We start from the raw sequence: 22692 nt of genomic DNA, 5'->3' as shown, positions 1-22692 counted from the left end.
TGATCATCTTAATGATTTAGAAATCATATCACAATTAGTCCTCTAAAGGTCATCTTAGTGCATTCTTATGACTAAGAAGAGGAGTCATGAATTGTTGAAATGGTTAAATCAAGAAGATGAGTCATACTTCGTTTCAAAACAAGTCTTAGAGTCATACTCCAAGACTATAAGTTGAGTGACATATCTTAAAGAAAGGTTTATAACACTTGTCAAATGTAAGAGTAAAAGTGTCCTACTCTTGTACATTTGAAATTGGTAAGTTGTGATGTTTTGGATAAAACAAAGACCAACTAAGGCCAATTGTGTGAAGTGTTTGTCTTGATAAAGAATCCGCACTATCTCTTGAATATTTGGCAAGATAGTCTTATATGTCAAGAGGATAGTGGGAGTTTTAAAGATCCTAAAAAGAATTTCAAGAACTAATCAAGAATAAAACATGAGGTTCTTCACTAGCACACGACTTGAGGTTTATAACCTATCGTGTTGACATATTATGTGCCCATTCCAGTTAAAGTTGGCTTTGCATAGGAGTTCTGAAAGTTCTCAATTGGTTGCATAACAACTTGGAAGCAATGGCAGGCCCTGTACTGCCAGGTGGCAAGAAGTTAAGATTGCATAAGTTCAGTCCATATGAGTTTGGATTTGTCATTATCCTTGTCTTGTGACTATGGTTTTGACGATTCACATGGATAAGAACACATACACCATAAAATCTAAGGGTCATAAGGTTTCTCTCCGATTCATGAAAATGATGGTGAGGAAACACTTCCACGAAGTAGATTTGAAGCAGATGGTAAAAGGTCAAAACAATTGAGACTATGATTACGACATCCCTTTTCATAGTTCTGAAATTGTTTAGACACACAGGCATGCTATCTAAGGAAAGGTGTATGATTTTGATAAAGTTTTATCAAAGCATCTCGTATCAAAAATCTGAACTTTGGTAAGAAAGTCAATAAAGTATTGATTTCTAGAAGTCCAACTGATTTCTGAGTACATGTCAAAGCTAGTGGGAGCATAAGTGTTATGCTAATAATCATCATGTTAGTGGGAGCATGATAATTATTGTTAGTGTTGCAAGTTAGCAATGTTAATTATAGAAAACAAAAGTTTCAATTCGTGAGGCTGCAGGGATTGAAAATTTTGTTTTGCTATAATTAAGGGAGAGGATATACTTCATTTCAGTTCTAAAGGCTTAGATTGAGACCTTAATCATCTTTAGTCAAGAATATATATATGAATTTCATGTTGGATTGGTTCAACTTAAGGAAATTCTATATATTGCGTTCTCAAAATTCGATTATGATTACGACATCCCTCTTCATAGTCAAATTTTGAAAACATGGCAAATAAAAATATTGTAGCAAAACACTGGTCTAGAATCATGTCTTTATGTGAGACATCATAAGTCGTGTACCATTTGCTTTGGGTACAGGATCGATTGCATGTGCTATAATATTTGTCATTTCTAAATTTTTCCAAATGCCCAGAGGCATTAAGAAGGGAAAAGGTCTAGAATTGGATATGACTAAAATGATTAAGCAATTGTCGAGGACAATCTGAGGTTTACCAAAGATTGGTTGCTCAGGGACAGTTGGAAGTATAGTGCTAATTTTGGAAGGACCATATTGACATATTCTGAAAAGAGGCATCCCTTATTCAGAAGTGATAGTCAAAATGAGAATATGGAGTTGTCTCCATAGGTGGAAGTTATCTGTGTAAGATTAGAAAACTTAATGCAAGAAGCATGTCCAAAGCAATGTACTTTGACTATGAGACTTAGTTTCCATGGAGTTGATCTCCATTGGAATACCTTATAATGACTGTTGACAAGTCTTTGTGACTTTGTACATATTCATTACAGGAGGGTTAGTGCATATAAGTTTAAAATCTAAACATATTTCGATAAATGATAGGAATTTGAAATTCTCACATTTTTCGATAAGGATTTGGGAGTGTGAAATTAGAATCATTGAAATTATGTTCAATTGGTTTATTTCACAAAGTAAGGATCATAGACAAACATAGAGTGCATACTTGGTGTATGGCAAAGCTATGGTTTAAGAAAAACATAGTGTACATGCCTGGAGCATGGGACAACTAGTGTTTTTAATTCAAGTATAAAGTTGATAAAACCGAAACAATGAATAATGAGTAATCAGTATGGTGATAAATAAAAGTGTTTATTTATATTCATAGGGTTTGATACCATATCTGATTCATTTATTCTTGTGTTTCACTTTGCATGTTTTGACTTCCAGAATAACTAAGTCGCTCTTCCTGAATGATTAAGTTATTCAAACCATCCACAGTCGGTCATATGTTGGAAGTAGATATGAATCAAGACTGTCATGGGTTGGTTTGTAGAGGTCCAAGTTGGTGGACAAAGTGGTGCTACAACACTCATGAGTGCTCATAAGTTCTGAGTATTGGATTTAACCCGCGCTCATTTGAATCACTTCATGGATTTTATCAAGAGTGATCATGAGACGATAATATCTTATATTCTTCAAACCTAGAGATATGAGTTGTTACTATGAGTTGGTTATATATTGATTGCACGAAAACGCATTTGGTAACTCGATGTTATAAAACGTGCCTTTGTGTATGATTCAACAAGTAGTAGAACAAGCCATATGAGTCGAAGTTTATCCATTCCTTTTACCTTCGGGATAAAAGCGATATTTATGGGCCCCTCGATGATTTAGCAATGACACATGTGAGTGCTTGGCCAAGCCAGGACTGATTTGATTTGTTTAATCAGTCAGTCATCATAAATCGAAAATCGGGAAACAACAAATGGACAGAGAGAATGATTATAATCCATGTCTCAGTCCATATGATATCTAGAATGGAGGAATATATGATCCCTTATCTAATGGACAAGTCATTGACAAGGTCAGAGTTCGACAGCGGCTTTAAGAGCTACGATTGCCAGTTAGGTTTTGAAGTCATACTCAATAATAGTTTTAGACTTATCCAAGTGGGAGACTGTTGTATTAATGTCTAAGTCCATAACTATATTTGGTATGTACTTGACCCGACCCGACATGGTCCATTTGGGTTGCACTTCACCGACACAATTTATATGGATAGTCTTTTGAGAATAATATATTTATGATTTATATTAATATATTATAAGTTCTAATATATTAATATGGAATCATATTATTTAATTAGTATTGATCAAGAATTAATTTAGAATTAATTAAGTGATCAAAAAGAACTAATTAAATATGGACTCTTATATATATGGAATGGGCCAAGTTCATTTAGGTTGGGCTAAGCTTTCATGGATGGTCCATGGAGCTTTTAACCCATGGATCCTATGTAAATGAAAGGTCATGGGTATTAGGGTTTACATGGATGTAACCCTAATCCTCCATAATATATAAAGGGGTCCTTGGCTCACAAAATTGGCACAAGTGTGTGAAAATAAGAGTGGGTCGATTTTAGTGTGCATACATATTCTCTCAAGTTCTTCCAAGATGTTTTGGTGATTTGTGATTCCATTTGAGGCTTCCACACTATTGGGGCTAAGCTCTTAAAGCTTGAAGACATCAAGCTACATCAAAAGGTATGTCATCTAACTAGAACTTTGTAGTATAGGTGCTTCATAATATGCTAGTTAGGATGAAACCTTGGAATAGTTAATATTTGCATGTATAATAGAGAAAATATAGATCCAAGGTTTATAGGGTTGCATGTACACCATAGGAGTGTTACAATGCTCAAAACCCAACAGAAAGGTCATAAGCCCTCGGCTATCCGTCACAAACTCGGATACCTGCCCAATCACCCGCTCCCTCTTGCGGTTCTCTAGTCTCACTACCTCCGCCTGGGCCTCTCGAATGGTACCCAAACCTGGAGTCATCACTGTCATCCTCATGCACACACCTCGAATCGGGGCACTCTCTGCCCTGCGGCTCAGGGCGTCGGCTACCACGTTAGCCTTGCCCGGATGATATAGAATCTCACAGTCATAATCTTTAACCACATCCAGCCACCTTCTCTGACGCATATTCAGGTTGGACTGATCCATAAGATACTTCAAACTCTTGTGGTTCGTGTATATAGTACACCAAACCCCGTACAAATAGTGGCGCCAGATCTTGAGGGCGAACACCACCGCCCCCAACTCTAAATCGTGGGTAGGTACCTCGTCTCATGAGGCTTTAGCTGCCTCGATGCATATGCTATCACGTGCCCTCTCTGCATAAGCACTGCACCCATCCCAGATATGGATGCATCGCAGTAAACCACAAAGTCCTCCAACCCCTCAGGAAGGGCTAACACCGGGGTTTCACACAATCTCCGACGAAGAGTCTCAAACGAGGTCTGCTGCTCGGGACCCCAAGTAAAAGTAACGCCCTTCCGAGTTAACCTGGTGAGGAGGACGACAATCTTGGAGAAATCTCTAATGAATCTCCGATAGTAGCCGGCCAAACCCAAAAAACTCCTGATCTCGGTAGGGGATCTCGGTACCTCCCATCTCATAACTGCCTCAATCTTGGCCGGATCGACTAATATTCCATTCTGGTTAACGAGGTGCCCCAAGAACTGGACCTCTCGTAACCAGAACACACTTGGAGAATTTGGCATAAAGCCTCTCCGATCTTAATACTCCAAGGATCTCTCTCAAATGCTCCTCATGCTGCTCTCTGGATCTCGATTACACCAAAATATCGTCGATGAACACGATCACCGATCGATCCAACATAGGCCTGCATACCCGGTTCATGAGATCCATGAACGCTGCTGGTGCATTGGTGAGCCCAAAAGGCATCACCACGAACTCGTAATGCCCATAACGAGTTCTAAATGTTGTCTTCTGAATATCTTCCTCGCACACCCTCATCTGATGATATCCAGATCTCAAGTCAATATTGGAAAACCAAGGCGCACCTTGCAACTGATTGAACATATCATCGATCCTCGGTAGTGGATAACGGTTCTTGACCGTTAGCTTGTTCAGCTCCCGGTAATCAACGCACATCCGGTGTGAACCATCCTTTTTCTTGACAAAAAGGATCGGCGCTCCTCACAGTGAGCTACTCGGTCGGATAAAACCCTTCCCCAACAACTCCTGGAGCTGTAAAGATAACTCCTGCATCTCTGGCGGCGCAAGGCGATATGGTGCCTTGGTGATAGGCGCCGCTCCCGGAACCAGATCAATACGGAACTCCACCTGCCTCTCGGGAGGCACACCCGACAACACCTCGGGGAAAACATCCGAGAACTCCCTCACTATCGGAACATCAGCGACAAAACTCGGTCTCTCAGTAGCAACTCCCGTATCCATCACATACGCTACAAAACCCCTACAACCCTGTTGTAGACTCTGTCTCGCTCTAGCAGCCGAGCAAAATGTTGATCCATATCGGGTACCCTCGCCATATACTGTAAGCACTCCCCAGCTAGGGTCTCGTATAGTCACCAACTGACGCTTGCAGTCTATAACAGCTCCGAATCGACTTAGCCAGTCAGTGCCTACAATGACACAGACATCCCCCATCGCGATTGGTACCAGATCTATCGGAAACTCAACACCAAAAATCTTGAGTATACATCCTCGAATCACATCAGTAGCAAATACCGCGCGCTCATCGGCTATGGAAACTCGTAGAGGTCGACTCAACGCCTATCGTCGGATGCTAATGTGATGGCTAAATGCTAACGACACGAAGGATCGACTCGCACCCGATTCAAATAACACCAGAGCAGGTACAAAACTCACAAGAAAAGTACCTACGCATATCACTATATAAGCACAACATATCTCAACAACATAATAAGTAAAAGAATACATACCAGCCACCACATCAGGTGCTGCGCGAACCTCCTCCGCAGTCAGCTGGAAGGCTCTCCCGCGAGCCCTTGGTACCTCGGCCTTTGCTGGCCAACTCTCAATAGCTCGTGCAGTAGCAGGGGAAGATCCATGTGCTGATCCCTGTAACAGTTGTGGACACTCGGCCTTTCGGTGGTCAGTTTGGTTGTAGTGAAAACAGATTATGAATCCCTTGGGGAAATCCTTGGCTATGTGCCCCTCCTTGCCATATTTGTAGCAATCGCCTGCTCGACATATCCCCTCATGTCCCTTGCCGAACTTCCCGCAAGTACGACCCTTCTGGCCTCCAGATCTCGAATCAGCGGGCTTTGCCCGCTTGGCTACCGGTTGCGACTGTGCCGGCCGCCGATCCCTCCCCTGAGACTTCGCCTCCTCCTTGGCCTGAGTCTCCAGCTCAATCCCCCTCTTTCGGGCATTTGCCTGAAGCTCAGCAAATGACCGATAAGTCGAGTTCGCCACGAACTCGCGGATATCCCTCCTCAATATGCTCAAATATCGGCTCATACGTGCCTGCTCGGTAGACACGTGCTCAGGGTAGAACAACGCCCTCTCATGGAACATCCTCGTAATCACTGTCACTGACTCTATCCTCTGCTTGAGGGACAGAAACTCATGGGCCAACCGTTCCCTCTCCACCGGAGGAACATACTCCTCTCGAAACATCGTGGTAAATCTCTCCCATTTCACTGCAGTGTGCTCTGCAGGAGTGAAACTGGCTGTCACAAACTTCCACCAGTCCTTCGCCCCCAAGCAAAGCTGGTTCAGCGCGAACCGTACCCTCAAATGTTCCGGACAGGAACAAGTGTAAAAACATCCCTCGATATCAGAGATCCATCTCATCGCAACAATCGGATCCTGAGTCCCATCAAACTTTGGTGGCTTCGTGTTGCTGAATTCCCGGTACAGTAACGAGTCACCTCCCTGTGGCCTGGCAGAGGTGACAGCTGCAGTGGCTGCAGCAACAGCCGTCTCGGTAAGAGCAGCATATCTCTCATCAAACGTCTCAATCAGGGTGGTCTTAATAGACCCAAACATCTCTTGTATCTCTGCTCGAATGGCTGCGGCCACCTCCTCGTGGATCATCCTGCGAATCTCCTCGTCACTCGTACCACTGGTACCACTGCCTCCCGGGTTGTGGCGCGTACCCACCATGATGTCTCTGAAACACAACATAAAGTCATCAGAGACTTGTTTGAGTATACTCACACTCGATCACTCGCCCCTACTTTCTTCTTAGCATCCTAAGGATTCTTACTTGGGCTGCTTACTGATCCGGTGCTTTCAGTAGTACGGGCCCAATACTACCTTCCACACTGCATCAACACCCACCCCAAGTCCTCCTCCTAGGATTCCAGATTGCAATTACTCTATGCCTTTCTAGGTACAAGCCACTCTCTAGTAGACCTCTCATAAGTTCCTCTCTGCTACATACTCGCACTCAAACAACTCACGGTAGCAGTAACTCCTAGGCTAAGGCATCACAAATCAGGCCACTCTAGTCCTAAGATATGAAATACCTAGACTACTCTTTAGCATTAATAATATCTCATAATCATCTCATAGATATTTCTTAACACATAAAGTAAGGGTATTTTGGGAAATCACCGTTTGGGCGCTGGCTGATTGTACACATTGCTCTTTTCAGCTTTTCTCTTAGAAACTCTTACTTATTTTTAGAAAAATCGTTTTTCTTGAAATTTTTTCTCAAATCCTCAGTTTGAGTCCAGACATACCCGAAGGTGCATCCGAATCCCTCAAACCAAGGCTCTGATACCAACTTGTAACAACATAATTTTTCAACCAAAAAGTTCATTTTTAATTTCATAAAATCACATGTCACATTATCAAAACTCCAATATCAGTCAACAACGTTTTCAAAAACATTATGTCAAATCCAGGATCCACAAACATAACTCCATCTCCACTGTGTGTGTACAATTATGTCGGTGCCTTCCCGCGATCCTCTGAAGTACCTGAAACACATAACACATAACACGGTAAGCACGCATGCTTAGTGAGTTCCCCAAAATACCACACACAAATAATTAGCCACTCGAGGCTATAGCTCTGCAAGACCTTCCGGTCAATGTGTCTTAGTGGGACCTTCCGGTCCCACAACTCTGGTAGACCTTCTGGTCCTACCATGATGACCTTCCGGCCCTAACTCCGTAGACCTTCCGGTCCAAACTCTGATACTCAGGACATAGCATATACATATCACATAGATAACATACATCTCATAACCCTTATAACCACATAAGACCTTCCGGTCACACATAATTACCCCTCTAGGTAAGGTATAGTGAGAAAACTCACCTCGTAAGATAACTAGTAAGATCTCGTGCTCGGAAGTCCTCGTTCTAGCTTCCGCCTATGACAAGGATAACATTTCTAATTAATATTCTTCTTACACTCTTAGCCCTAGAATTGGGTAAAAGACCATCATGCCCCTCACTGATCTCCCTTACTCATCTCGACCAGACTCTAAGGTCAACAGAAGTCAAACTATAGTCAATAGTCCAATTTGACCAGACTCGCCGAGTGCAATTGTGTGACTCGTCGAGTCCCATCGATTCTCAGTAACCTCAGGAAGATCCAACTCGTTGAGTTAACCCTTAACTCGTTGAGTTATCGCATGACTCAGCTAATCGGGAAAACCCTAGACTACTCGCCGAGTCAGCTACTCGACTCGGCGAGTCTATCCAGACTCATTTTCATTCAGACGATTTTAATGCAAGATGCTTTCCCAAACTCTAGATCCATACACTTATGGCTCATATATCACGTAAAGTCATGGACTTTATGTCCATGCATGGCACTTTGGGCAAGAAATGCCAAAACCACAACCTAATTGGGTTTTTCTCTCTAAGATTCCATTAAGGCTGGTTAAAGAAGGATCCATGAGGTATTAGGGACCTCCTAGGGTTCAGATCTGGAGTTCAAACCTCCTTATGAACCCCAAATCCTCAAAGTCCCAAAAATCTAAGGAAAATGAGCCCTAATCTTCCATAATAAGAGATCTACTCAAATAAAAGGGAAAGTTCGGACTTGATACCTCCAGTAGAAGCTCTTTGAGTGAATAATCACAGATCTAGCAACCTCCTTGTGCCCTCTTGCTTGAAACCTTCTTCTTCCTTGCAAAATCACACTAACTTGTTCAAGATAACTCTCTATTACTCTCTTTATGCGTTCAAAACTCGCTTAGGGTTGCTCTCAGGAAGGGTAGCCGCAATAGGAGGCCATAAGTGCCTTTATATAGGCCACATGCCCATTAGATTAGGGTTTCCTTCAACAGCGCTGACTCGCCGAGTCGGCTCATCGGTTCGTCGAGTCGGCTCATTAATCCACGTCACCGATTCGCGGCTTTACTCGACGAGTTGATGCACCAACTCGTCGAGTCACTCCATCAAATTCAAAATAAATAATTAAATAATGTACCTGGAAAACCGGATGTTACATTTAACTATTCTTACTGTAAGTTATTTTTAAGTTACTAATTTGAAAATTCTTAATGATTATGAAAAAATAGCTTCATGTTTTTTTATTGCTAATTTAGGATTACAATTTAGGTTTAAAACTATAATTTATAACTTTTAAGTTTTAACTATTTATAAAATAGTCTTTTGATTTATTTTAAATTTAACTGAAATTTTGATTTAAGTTAACCGTTTAACATTATACTGAAATTAATAATTTAACTATTTTGCATACAAAAGTTGTGACTTTAAAATGCCAATTTTCACATACAACAATATATCTAAACTAATTAGTTAATTATAACATGTTAAAAAGTTAAAATTATAATTTTATAAATAGAAGTAAAATATGATATTTTAATATTGTAGTTTAGTTAATTTATGATTAGAATTTAGTTTTTGCATTAATTTAACAATATCAACCAATTTATAATAATTATTAGAAAAAAATTAAAAAGTCATAGAAGTTTATAATGAATGCGGTGCAAATAAAAATGTCTCTTTTATAAGTATATATAAATATATAGATAGACATGAGTTTCTTGATTTGATAACAAATTTGAAAACTTCTAGTACATAAATTATTTTTTCTTTTTGTCGCTTGAGAATTATGCATATAAATGAAATTAGTATGGTTTTGTTTCAATGTATGTTGTTTTTAGATATAAACAAAGCTATGGTTAGATTTGGGTATAAATTGGTTTCATTGGGTTTGATTTTGATTTTCATCTTCTATTTTCCATCTATTTTTCCAACATATTCTATGATTTGATTTTGGGTTTAACTTTGGTTTCCCTCCTCGCTTTTTTTTATCTAGAATTAATGGTGGCATTGGAGCTGGTATTAAAGGCGTCTTATCACTCTCTTGCAATTTTCGCTCAATTACGGTATCAATGATCATCATCACTTGCTAAGTACATGATTTGAACTCTTATTTTCAGTTGTATCCGTGTATATATCATTGGACATCTTCAATTTCTACTTATGTACAATCATTGGAAAAACGATATGTAAGTTATCAATTAGAATAATTTTAACTTGAAATTTTATATAGGTTTTCTGTGACTCTCACAAATATTTTGAATCTGCTAACGAATACTACCGATAAAATTTAATTCATTATAAATTTTTGTAATTTTATGTGTGACAATTTACTGTTCATATAGAAAGTCCATTATGAACTGTGAATATGTCAAGAAAGCTATACTGCGACTTGGTAGATTAAACATGCACATATGAACATGGTTCTAAAAAACGTGTCATGGTGCAATACGTGGTGTAGCCGTTACGAAAACGTCCAATGCGGGTTTGTTAAGCGTGGCGCCCAAATAACGTATCAAAACGCGCCTTATCGCGATATGGCGCGAGTTTTTTTTGTTTTTTGATTTTTTTATCGGGCCTAAAATAATTGAGTTTTTGTTAACTTTTTATATTAAATACTAATATAACACTACTAAAAATTTGATATGCTTGATAAAAATCAATAATTATATGATTTATCTTTTTTAATATATATAAAATAGTCACGCCTTGAAAAACGCCATGGCTCGCCAAGGCTTGTCATGACTTAACTTTTACCTTGCCGCCAAGCCACGCCTCACGTTATTTAGAATCTTGAATATGAACATCAATATTTTTGAGGATTTTGTATCATACAAGAAATATCTAATTATGATTGGTTGGATTATGATTTCTAATAAGAGTTATGCAGTATTTTAACAACATATTACAGTGTGTTAGTTATATTTTTCGAAATTGAATAAGGGGTTTGAGTGTTTATACCAGTTTACATGTTGGATGTTTTTTATCTAGGAAGGTACACATGGATGGTCAAGATTTAATTTTAGCATTTAAAAGAAACACTCGAATATAGTTTATTCACTGGCACTTTTGTTGGGACATTTGTGTATGTTGATAAACTTATAGTTGCTTTAGTATGACTCTATATGCATTTCCATTTCCCCTTTTCCTTGTTTCTCATATTTCTAATATTCATTTTCATTTCTAATTTTCAATAATAACGTTTCAAAACAACAAGATTGAGGGCTTTATTGGCAGGAGCAATATGTGGACCTTCAATACTCCTACCATGATTTAATTAAAATCGAAAAAAATCGATCCAACCTGCCAACCCAACCTAACCCAAAATTAACAGGTTGGGTTGAGATTTTCAACAATTTAATAAGTTAAATGAGTCAACGTCAACTCATTCATAATAATATATTTAATAAATATTATTATAAATGATACAAAAAAATCAATAATTATCGGGAAGGAATGCAAATAATAAATACTAACCTAATGATGATGTGATGATGCAAAGACGTCCATGAAAAACATAACATGAATGTTTCAGGAAAAAAAAAGACAAAGCCGTCGATAATATTTATGGAGTATTAGGTTAAGATAGGGGTAAATAAATAATCAGGTTTTAAGCTTAAGGAGCTTTAAATAAGTAATGAGAAACTGACTTATTCAAAACTTCTTATCTAACTTCGTAAGTGATTATAATCTTTGTTTACACAAACACTAAAATTTGCTTATTACCAATATTGAACAAATATAAACAAATAAAACATAATCCCAAAAAATCCCCTAGTAAAAGTCCATGATCCATGTTTAAAAGGTTGTTTGGTAGAAATTAAAAGACTTAGGTGTTGTTTGTTTTTTGTCTGCAAATCTTTGTGACCTCTTCTGTCTGCGCCGCGCAGACCACGCGCAGACATTAGCCTTCGCAAACTGTTTGTTTTTTTGAAGACTGCAGACCTAAAAATGTCTGCGCGCCCTCTTCTTGACGCAAATTTGGACCAAAGTCTTCTAACATCTGCAAACATCTTCTAGCATAAAAAAACACATATATCTTTATTTTTTTAAAGTTTTTTTTAAATTATATTTATTCCAACTTTATTAATGATAAACTATTTGAAAAAAAAATTACAATACTTAAAAAAACGTTCGACGACACAAACATTATATTTTTGACAAATTTATAAATAAAGATTTAATACAATAATAATCGTTGAAGTTGTTTATATAAATATAAAAAAAATCATAATATATTCTTATACTTTTTGTGCAAAATTTTATAAAACATTATTTAATACAGTATCGTCAATTTATCGGGAAAATATTTATGGTACGTTTTTAATTGATTTAACTGAAAAAATCGAGATTTATTTCCATCCATTTATGTATCAAATTCTTTGATTTCTAATTACAATGTTTAGGTATAATTTTGCAACCAAAATTGTTGGTTTTTATCAAATATATTCGTTAATTCATACCATTTTTTATTTTCATTTTTTATACAATAATACATAAAAGTTGATCTAAATTTGTTAATTATTTATAACAAAGTTATAAAAATATTAAAAAATCACTTTGAAGTTTTAAAAAAAATCAGTTTATTTAGAATTTAATTATTTTAGTAGCCCGCAGATGTTAAAAAAACAAATAATCTTTTTTTTTTCAGACTGCAGACGTTTGGTCCACCTCTTCTACTGCAGATGTCTACAGATGTGGTCCGCAGACTGTAGACATTTTGCCTCAGAAAAAACAAGCAACACCTTAGTGTTGAAACATTAAGAAACATTAATGATTGGTAAAGTTGTTAAAGGGATCTTGGATCTATTGAATGAAAAAAAATTATTATTTTAACTTTATACAAATACAACTTCAAAAAACACATATTAGTAATTTATTTCACAAATTAATTAGTCAAACAAATAGAAAAAAAATATATATAAAAATCCCTGCAAAAAATCTCATTATGAATTATGATATTATCGTACAAGACTGCAAGGTACATAATTTATTTATTTTTTTGAACTGGGACCAAATTTGCATTTACTCATTGTCCGTCGTTGCATCATAAAACGGGCCAGCAGCAAAAGACGAAACGTCACGTTAATTTGGGTTCATTCGTAAATTCATGGCCCATGGGCCGAAGACTCTAAAAATATCAAAATTATTCCATTTGCTCAAAACCCTAGAGCCAGCCATCGGAGCAACGCAGCAGAAGCAGAAGATCTGCGCGAGGGGATTCTCACAAAATGGTTTGTTCGTCGATTCCGATTTCGCTATCCGTTGATCTGTCGTATGAATTCCGTTTAACACAATCTTTTGTCCCCGCAGACTTTCAAGAGAAGGAATGGTGGACGCAACAAGCACGGCCGTGGTCACGTCAAGTTCATTCGTTGCTCTAACTGTGGTAAATGCTGTCCTAAGGTAATTCCGATCTTTCGAGCATCTGTCACTGTTGTTAGATCTCTATCACCTATACATTGAAATTACTTATTTTCGAATCGATTAATTTCGATGTTTCTGTCTGTTATATTAGATTCAAACATGATTCTGTAATGCATCGGTTTGTAATTGACGCCAGATAGAAGTTATTATGATTACTAGGTTAAAGACCGAATCTGAGTTTGAAGATTTCGATTTAACCTCATATCATTGAATTCTTCTATCTGTTCTTTCATATGCTTGGGTTGCATCTACAATTGTGATTCATGATATAAACTATCAAAGTGTCCTTCCTGAATCTCTTTTCTTATGATATATCAGGACAAAGCTATCAAGAGATTTCTTGTGAGGAACATAGTTGAGCAGGCTGCTGTTAGGGATGTTCAAGAAGCTTGTGCTTTTGAGCGTAAGTGTAATTGTTTTTATGTACTTATAACTGTAACTGATGTAAATGAGATCATGAGAATAATGATTCTGATCTTTGTTTTTTTTTTTTTTTTTTTTCAGAATACACACTTCCCAAATTGTATGTAAAAATGCAATACTGTGTGTCTTGTGCAATTCACTCAAAGGTTGTTAGGGTTCGATCAAGAGTTGATAGGAGAAACCGTGAGCCCCCAAAGAGATTCACTCGCCCAAGGGTATGTCATCTACTTTTTTGTTCACTTTCATTACAATCTTGTAATATGTTTTGATTTATTTTTGTCATTCTAATACATTTAATTGAAGTTTATGAATTAAGGTATCTAATTTTATATTAACTTTTTGGTTTACAGGATGATCTTCCCAAGCCAGGTCAAGGTCAAGCACCCCGTGCAGGTGGAGCAGGTGGACCTCCTCCTGTCCGTACTTGAGAGTTATATTCTGATCACTGTAATATGAGCTCATTTTTGAATTGGTTATTATCATATGCTTTTATGTACCCTTGATATTGAATTCAACTTTGTACTAGATTCATGTTTTATTTTTGTATGTTTGGATTTTGCTCATTTGCATTTGATTTTAATTAGCTGCTTTTGTTACATGGGAATGATACTGGATAAGCTTTGTAGGGCTAAGGAATTGTCAATAATATACAATTTGTTCTGTTTTATCTAATATATGGTAACTTAGTGAAAATGTTAGCAAAATTGTAGCTTTTTTGTTGATATTGAAGTGTTTGATAAATACAACCTGTAAGTTTTGTAAATGATTTAGAAGTTTTCTTAGGTTTTTGTGGTCGATGTAATATGAAATGAAAAGAATTGTTTGTTTGTGTCGACTATCAATAAATTATAGGCCAAGTAAAAATAAGGTGAAAATTTACTCAGGCGAATATAAAGTCTCAATGAATAATTGTTTTTTGGCATGAAATTGTGATTTTATGTAACTTTGACGTGTGCTAATTTGCAATCACTTAGGTGCTGTTTGTTTTTTCTGAGGCAAAATGTCTGCAGTCTGCGGCGGACCACATCTGTAGCCCTCTGCAGTAGAAGAGGCGGATCAAACGTCTGCAGTCTGAAAAATGAAGACTGTTTGTTTTTTAACATCTGCGGACTACTAAAATAAACTGAAATCTAAATAATTTTTTTAAACTTCAAAGTGATTTTTTAATATTTTTATGACTTTGTTATAAATAATTAACGAATCTAGATCAACTTTTATGTATTATTGTATAAAAAATAAAAATAAAAATGATATGAATTAACGTATATATTTGATAAAAACCAACAACTTTTATTGCAAAGTTATAACTAAACATTACAATTAGTGATCGAAGAATTTGATACATAAATAGATGGAAATAAACTTCGATTTTTTCAATTATATCTATTAAAAACGTACCATAAATATTTTCTCGAGAAATTGACGATACTGTATTAAATAATGTTTTACAAAATTTGGCAAAAAAAATATAATAATATATTATGATTTTTTTTTCATATTTATATAAACACTTCAACGACTATTATATTGTAATAAATCTTTATTTATAAATTTGTCAAAAATATCATGTTTGTATCGTCGAACGTTTTTTTTTATGTTTTGTAATTTTTTTTTCAAATTGTTTATCATTAATAAAGTTGAAAAAAATATAAATTAAAAAAAAACTTAAAAAAAATAAAGATATATATGTTTTTTTAGGCTAGAAAATGTCTGAAAATGTTAGAAGACTCTGATCCACATCTGCGCCAAGAAGAGGGCGCACATACATTTTTAGGTCTGCAGTCTTCAAAAAAACAAACAGTCTGCGAAGGCTAATGTCTGCGCGTGGTCTGCACGGTGCAGACAGAAGAGACCACGCAGATCTGCAGACAAAAAACAAACCTACCTTATTTGGCAAGACAACAGCTTCCCGCGAGGGACTTTATACGTTTTTATCATAGAGTTTCAATTATTGGTAGCCAAAGGAGTTACCTTTACAACATTGTTTGCGAATGCAAGACAAGATGTTTCCATGTTTTCACCAAAACGGTGAACCACCTTGAAAGGAGCGTGTTTTAAATATAAATGTATTTTTTAAAAAGAAAAATTAAGAGTATATGCTAGTTCAACATTTGTGTGATTCCTCTGGCACAACACTTTCAAACCTTTTTGATTGTGATGGCGGTCCCAACACTAGAAAATATCACTTTACCATTCACACACAAAACTTGAGATACTAAATTGCCGGGTTTTGTATTATCGTATTATCTTCTTAAGTAATGTTTAACAACATTGTGTTTTTTAGAAGTAGTAAAATTATAAATATCTTTTTATACCAAAATATATTAAAGAATGGTGACGTACACATGGATGTTATAATTGTGAGTACGATCCTATGACTCAACCTAGGTAAATCGATTCTGACATTACTATAATTGTTTTTCGGTAAGATCTTGATAGGATAGTAGGATCGTTACTATTTTTAAAAAAAGTTCTAATATTTTTTCTTGAACTAACTAAATAGAATACCCATTTTGAATTGTTTATTGTTAAATTATGTATTGGATACATATTTTTTATGTTTTAAACTATTTATTGTTAACTGAATGGTTAACAAATTGATGAAAATGTATTTTTATGTTTTAAAATGTTTTTGGTAGGATCTTACGATCCAATTCAATCTTACAATTACAATATTGCAAAGCGGAAAATGATATGTCTTTGAGCTTAACGTCGGCTGTGGTGGTTTTGCCTGAGAATCACAGCAAAGAAAGAACCGACGTTCGTCGTCGTCCGGGAGGGTGTCCCGGAACGAGACTCCGACGGTCTAGTCAGTCGCTGAATGGGAGGATTAAGGTTTAGTTTTAGGTAGAGGGAGAGTCGATCCCTTCTTCTGGAGAAGAATGATCTCTTTTATACCTGTCGTCGAGGGAGCATGTACCCGACAATATCTTTTGTCTTGTCTGGATTGTCAGGACGTGGAGGTGTCCTATTGGCGGATAGTGCACAACTAGCAGTTATCTACTATTGGTGCAAAATTACCGAAGAGCAGCGCTTTGAGCGTTACACTTGTCGCTATGGGGAGTGGTTGGTATTGGTTTGGCATGTTATGGATCTTAACATTAGAATGTCGGGGCCTAAGTGCAAGGCCTCGAGGGCGAGGGCCCAAGCCTAACACTTAAGCTGAGTAGCGACCATTGAGCTAGGTCGTCCTTTGGATAACCGTCCTGTTATCTTTGACGTATTCCTAGAGGGATATATTAACAAGTCCCATAGGATAGTAAACGTCACCGTTAGCCTAGGGTAGCTGAGTTGTTCTAGCTTAGCCCTAAACACGTGTTCGGCTGGGATGGTTTTGACGTCCGCTGATGTGACGGAGTCGTCTGCGCAGACGGTTTCATCATTGTAACTGTTCGAATTTCCCACCTTGCATTTAAGACTTCCCTTATCAGGGACAGTTTCCTTTTCTTCGCTCTATTGCTCTTCAACTGTTTCTTCTGTTCTCTTCGCTTCCTTTCACTTTCGTCTTGCACTTGTTATCGATTAAACAATGGAAACGTCGAACACCGGAATCGAGCCTTCACCAAAGGAGTTTGAGGCTATGTAGGCCCGATTTGGCTTTCTTCCTGAGCACATGGCACAATATCCTCGAAGGGGGCGCATACTTCTCGACCGCTGGAAGGGAAGGTTGGAGTCCCAATCCCAATCTTCGAGGCAGGTCTCCGGATGCTGACAACGACTTTTTCGACGAGATCATGCGCCAGTATGGCTTCTCTGTTGAAGATCTGATCCCTAATGATATCAACAAGATAGTTGGTTTCGAGATGGTCTGTCGAGCTTTGGGCGTGCTCCCTCAATTCTGTGCTTTCAAGTACTTCTTCAACTCCTCTACTCAGTCCAGTGTGCATATGTTCTCTCAGCGACGGGGCGTCCATGCGTTTATTATAAACCATAAAGCTCCCAAGAAGAACTGGCAGGTAGGGGTGAGCGCGGTGCAGTTATTAGCCAAAACCTCACCACTAACCGCAAATGCGGTTAATCCATTTTTAAAACCGCTTGGTACGGTTATTTTTGCGGTGCGGTTAGGCGGTTATTTTTACGGTGCGGTTTTGTTTTTTTTGTGTTGCGGTTATTAACCGCATGGATTTGGTGCGGTTATTTTGTGTGGCTTTTAAGTTTTAACCACAGTTTATAGCTCAAACGGTTTTAAGAGTTCAAACATATTACTTGTAATAATAAAAAAAACCATAAGGTATAAGACAATTAACTTAAATCACAAACAACTAATATCTTAAAAACGTCAAATCAATAGTAATTAACAATAAATATCTTAAAATTGTCTAATTTCACCATTTTTCAATGTTAAACATAACAAAAAACCAGTACTTTGGTCTTCTAGTATTTTATCCATCTTTCATCCATGAAACTTGTCTTATTTTTAATATTTAATATATTAATAATTAATAAAAAAATTGTATATAATGTATGCGGTGCGGTGCGGTTTTTTTGCGGTTTTTGAAAACTAATAATCGCACCGCACCGCAAGTTTGCGGTTTTTGAAAAACAGAAAACCTCACCATTGGTTTTTATTGCGGTTGCGGTTTATCGGTTGCGGTTTTTGCGGTTAATTTTAGTTGCGGTGCGGTTTTTGCTTACCCCTACTGGCAGTACATATGGCTATGGGCGAACCGCGACTTGGTCAGTTTTGGCTATCCTCGCCGAACCACTTTCTCCGACCGGACACCTCAACTCTGGAGGGTTAGAGACACCGTGGCGAACACGTTGAAAAGCATTTCTTGCAATAGGAAGGATTGGGAGGATTATATGTTGGCTGCGGTTGGGATGAGCGCAGCCTGGAGGGCACGTGGGAGAAAGCCATTCGGGCGAAGTTGGAGCACACGAGGGGGCACGGGCACTCACGGGCAAAATACAACGTTTAGGGGTATATTGGCCCAACGTGTACAAAGACGTGGCGAAAGTCACAAGTAAATGCCCGGAATGCCAGGCATTCGCCCCGTTCCAAAACCAGCCAGCGACGACCATGACCAACATTAGTAGCCCATGGCCCTTCCACCAATGGGGCATCGATATCGTAGGACCATTCCCAACAGCCCCAGGGGGATTGAAGTTCCTACTGGTCACGGTCGATGTAACGCCCGTGTTTCTGGGCTAAGTACTAATGATGATGTAATAGTCTAGGTCAACCATTGTAACTCGTTTTAAAGTAATAAAGATGAATTACTTGAATATTATGTGAATTATGTGCTTTTGTGTGCTTATTACTTGTTTACCATAATATAATAAATAAAGGATAAAAATAAGCGTCAATAAAATGTTAGATAAACCCGATATCTACGAAGAAAGTTGTAGTGGTCTTGACAAGGATTTCGGAGATATAAAGAATGCTGAAATCCGAGTTATAACGAAGAAGTTATGGCATGTCGAAATTTCGCGACAGAACCGGCACGACACTGCTTGACGTAAATAGTGAATTTACGATAGAGGACTTTTAAGCCCTAGCGATCTAAACGAAAGTCGTAGCATACGTTAAACCGAGAGCGTGCATAAAAAGAACGCCCAAATCTGACTTCGTATGAGGAAGTTATGATTTTTCTAAGTTTCGGATCGGCAGTGCATCGCCCGAAGTTCGAATAATAGATCGGTCGATTATTGGCAGACACAACCTAAACGAGAATCGAAGATATCGTTAATAGTAGCGCAACGGTAAAAAGACAAACAAAAACGGACGTCGGATGAAGATGTTATGAAATTTTAAAGGCTTTATTGTCCCGGTTTGTTAAAGAATATAAATTTAAAATCGGTCGAAAATTAGCCGACGAAGTCAAGACGAAAGTCGTAGAGTACGGTCCCACTTATGCGTGGATATAAAGAACATCGAAAACGGAGCTCGTATGCAAAAGTTATGAATTTTAGAAGTCGGAGGGGCAAATTGTGAAGCTGGATGCGAGGCTACGCCCCGCGTAGACTTCGGACGCCTTGCGTAGACTTCGGATGCCTCGCGTACCAAGTACGCCCCGCGTACACCGAAGGTACGCTCAACGTTTTGACTTCTCCTGCGGTCCGAAATTAGCCATGATGCACCACCGAGACTCCGACACGTGTTGTACGAACGAGCCATTACACCCAGCGTACCGAGGCCTCGCATGCTATATAAAGGCAGCGAAGCTAGCCTCATTTCTCACAACTTTCAACCTTTTCTTTCTCTCTCTACACACTCTCTCTAGCCCCTAATCCACCCCGAAGCCTAGGAAACCTTTCTAGCTCTAGAAGAAAGCCTCGGAGAGCCCGAAGTCTCCGAGAAAAAGAGTTATTCGGTTTGAAACTCTGCTCGCGCAGAGCCCGGTTTTCAAGCAAACTTCTCGGTTTTGTCAAAGAAGATTATTTTAAGGAGCGAAGTGCTGTCCGAATCACTCCTTATTTTAAGGAGTGAAGTGCGGTCCGAAAGATGGCCACGTAGCCCCACCGAAGCCTCGCCACCTGTACCCCTATCCGATGTTATGCCCCGCGTAACCTGCTGAACGCGTAGCGTAGGTCCGAAGTCCAGCGCCTATAAATAGGCTGCGAACCTTTCCGAGTTTTTCGCACCAATTCTCTTTCTCTCTCTAATTTCTTTCTCTCTCTAGGGGTTTTAACCCCCCTAAAGCCTAGGTGAAAACCCTAGCACCCGAAGGAAGCCCCGAGGCTCCCGGAGTCCCGAGTAAAAGGGTCTTTCGGTTCGGAAACGCTGCTCCAAGCGAAGCCCGGTTTTCTACAAAACCCGCTGTAAGTGAGCTACGCCTACGCTATTTTTAATATAGCTTTTATTTAATTATAGTAACATTACTAGGACCTTAAAATAATTATTTGGGCTATTATTATGAGTTATATAGAGTGTTATTTAACGCTTATATAATAGTAATAATAGCTAGACTATTAATTAGTCGCGGTTAACGTTAAAACTAAACCCTAGTGGTATTGATACTAGGTTTTGGTCAAGGAAAAATTGTTTTGAGATAACGAAGTGCTGTTCGAGTACCAAGTCACCACCTAATCAGGTGAGTGCATAGTTACTTTCAGCTTACACATAGATATGAAGTATTTTATATAAATTACGTGCTGTGTGTGCATATTATCTGTATACTTGTTATCTATGCTGGATGAATGATTTTATACATGTTTTAAATGATTTAAACTGTATATGTATTTTATATCTAAAAAATGTGTTGGGTAAAACATGGGTAGATGTAATAGTGGCTGTGTGACAAAATAAAATAATGAGAGGCCTCGTTATAGATGTTATTGATGATCCAGTCATCTAGCGGAGTATAGATGACGACCACAGACTATTCTAGACAGTCCAGTGGAGCGCTAGCAGGCCCGCAACCTGTAGGTGTTTATTTGAACTGTGTGTTTACCAGCAGTACTCCATCCCCCACATGGTTGCCTTATTTGACATGAATTGCTGAGGAACCCCCGAAGCATGTGTTGTCACCCCGATGAAAGTCCTTAGACTAGGTCCCTTGTGTTAGATGTTTTAGGGACGTAAAGTGAGGATAACGGGAACGAGTAATCGGGTTTGTTTGGTTTGATAAAGTTAATAAACTTATTTATTGTGGGTTGAAAACCCTATGTGCTCACCAGGCTCCCAAGCCTGACCCACTCAGTTTCTGTATTACAGGTAGTGGCGCATGAGCATAGATGTTTGGATGAGAGATAAAGGATTATAGGCCTGTAAATACGAAATAATGTAGTAAGGCTTATGTTGTACTGTTTATGCTTTTGATCTGTATCGAACATGACATCCCGAGTCTTTTAATGAAATACATTTCTTTGGAAATGCTTTCGATAAATCTTTATCATATTTTGTTTTGGGACAAATTCCGCAACACTTTTATTTAAAATGATACTCTGATTTTCAAACAAGCATAAACAAAATCGGTCTTTTTTGGCCGTGAAAATGGGGATGTCACACAGTTGGTATCAGAGCATTAGTTTAAGCGAACTAGGAATTTGTAGGATTTCTAGACTTAAACTTAGAATGCTAAGCGATGATCGTGAGATGAGTGTCTTCCATATTTTAGACACGAGCACTAGCTTATTTTAGGAAAGATGCCTAAAATGCTTTTATGTGCTAAATGCTATATGTTTGCCGTATATGCTATTATTTGTTTGGATCTATGGTCTGTTGTTGACCGGATCTGGAAACCTTATGTGTTTAGGATTCTAAGCATTCGATTACGATATTAGAACTAGCATGTAACGTTTCGGAGTAATAAGGAGGATTTAAACGTCTATCGTGATTAATATCTAAATTCACCTAATTTGGTGTATAGATCGAAATGGCAAGAACCCGAAGTGGAGCTGGAAACGCAAATGGAAACAGGAATCAGTGACCTCAGCCCCAAGTGATTGAGCAGGTGCCGATAGTCGAAGTTGCACCTGAGCCAGTCACAATGGCTAGAGTTCAAGCCATGATGTGGGCTATGATGGCTAAACAGAGGGAAGAAATGAGACAACTATTGCTGAATAACAGGGATGAACCTTCAATGCTTGTTGAACAACCAGAACTGAATGACGGAGAGTCTGAAGAAGGGAATAACAGTCGCACTGTCAGTCAGGTGGAACCCCCAGTGATCAGAAGGAACAACCATGATGAAGGAGTCGAGAGGAAGGAATGCAAGTATAAGGACTTCACAACTTGCAAGCCATCAACTTTCA

The 22692-nt window shown here is 38.2% G+C and overlaps 1 protein-coding gene across 1 annotated transcript; it reads left to right on the top strand.

Annotated features, from left to right (window-relative positions):
• Positions 1–13238: 13238 nt before the first annotated feature.
• Positions 13239–14558, top strand: LOC145113637 (small ribosomal subunit protein eS26y-like). Its single transcript, XM_079049707.1, has 5 exons — positions 13239–13379; positions 13459–13551; positions 13891–13975; positions 14077–14210; positions 14346–14558. The coding sequence occupies exons 1-5, from the start codon at positions 13377–13379 to the stop codon at positions 14421–14423; spliced, it is 393 nt and encodes a 130-aa protein (XP_078905833.1). The 5' UTR covers positions 13239–13376; the 3' UTR covers positions 14424–14558.
• Positions 14559–22692: the final 8134 nt, after the last annotated feature.

The sequence above is a fragment of the Lactuca virosa genome, chromosome 5, assembly GCF_052849685.1.
Source record: "Lactuca virosa cultivar CGN04683 chromosome 5, Lactuca_virosa_CGN04683_v6, whole genome shotgun sequence".
Classification (NCBI taxonomy): Eukaryota; Viridiplantae; Streptophyta; class Magnoliopsida; order Asterales; family Asteraceae; genus Lactuca; species Lactuca virosa.
Note: the sequence above shows the minus strand (reverse complement) of the source record. Positions and strands in the feature narration are given on the sequence as shown.

Excerpts from the sequence above, each read along its gene's own strand:
- LOC145113637 (XM_079049707.1), top strand. Across the intron at positions 13,976-14,076 it reads AGAAGCTTGTGCTTTTGAGC|AATACACACTTCCCAAATTG; the intron begins GTAAGTGTAATT and ends TTTTTTTTTCAG. Across the intron at positions 14,211-14,345 it reads AGAGATTCACTCGCCCAAGG|GATGATCTTCCCAAGCCAGG; the intron begins GTATGTCATCTA and ends TTTGGTTTACAG.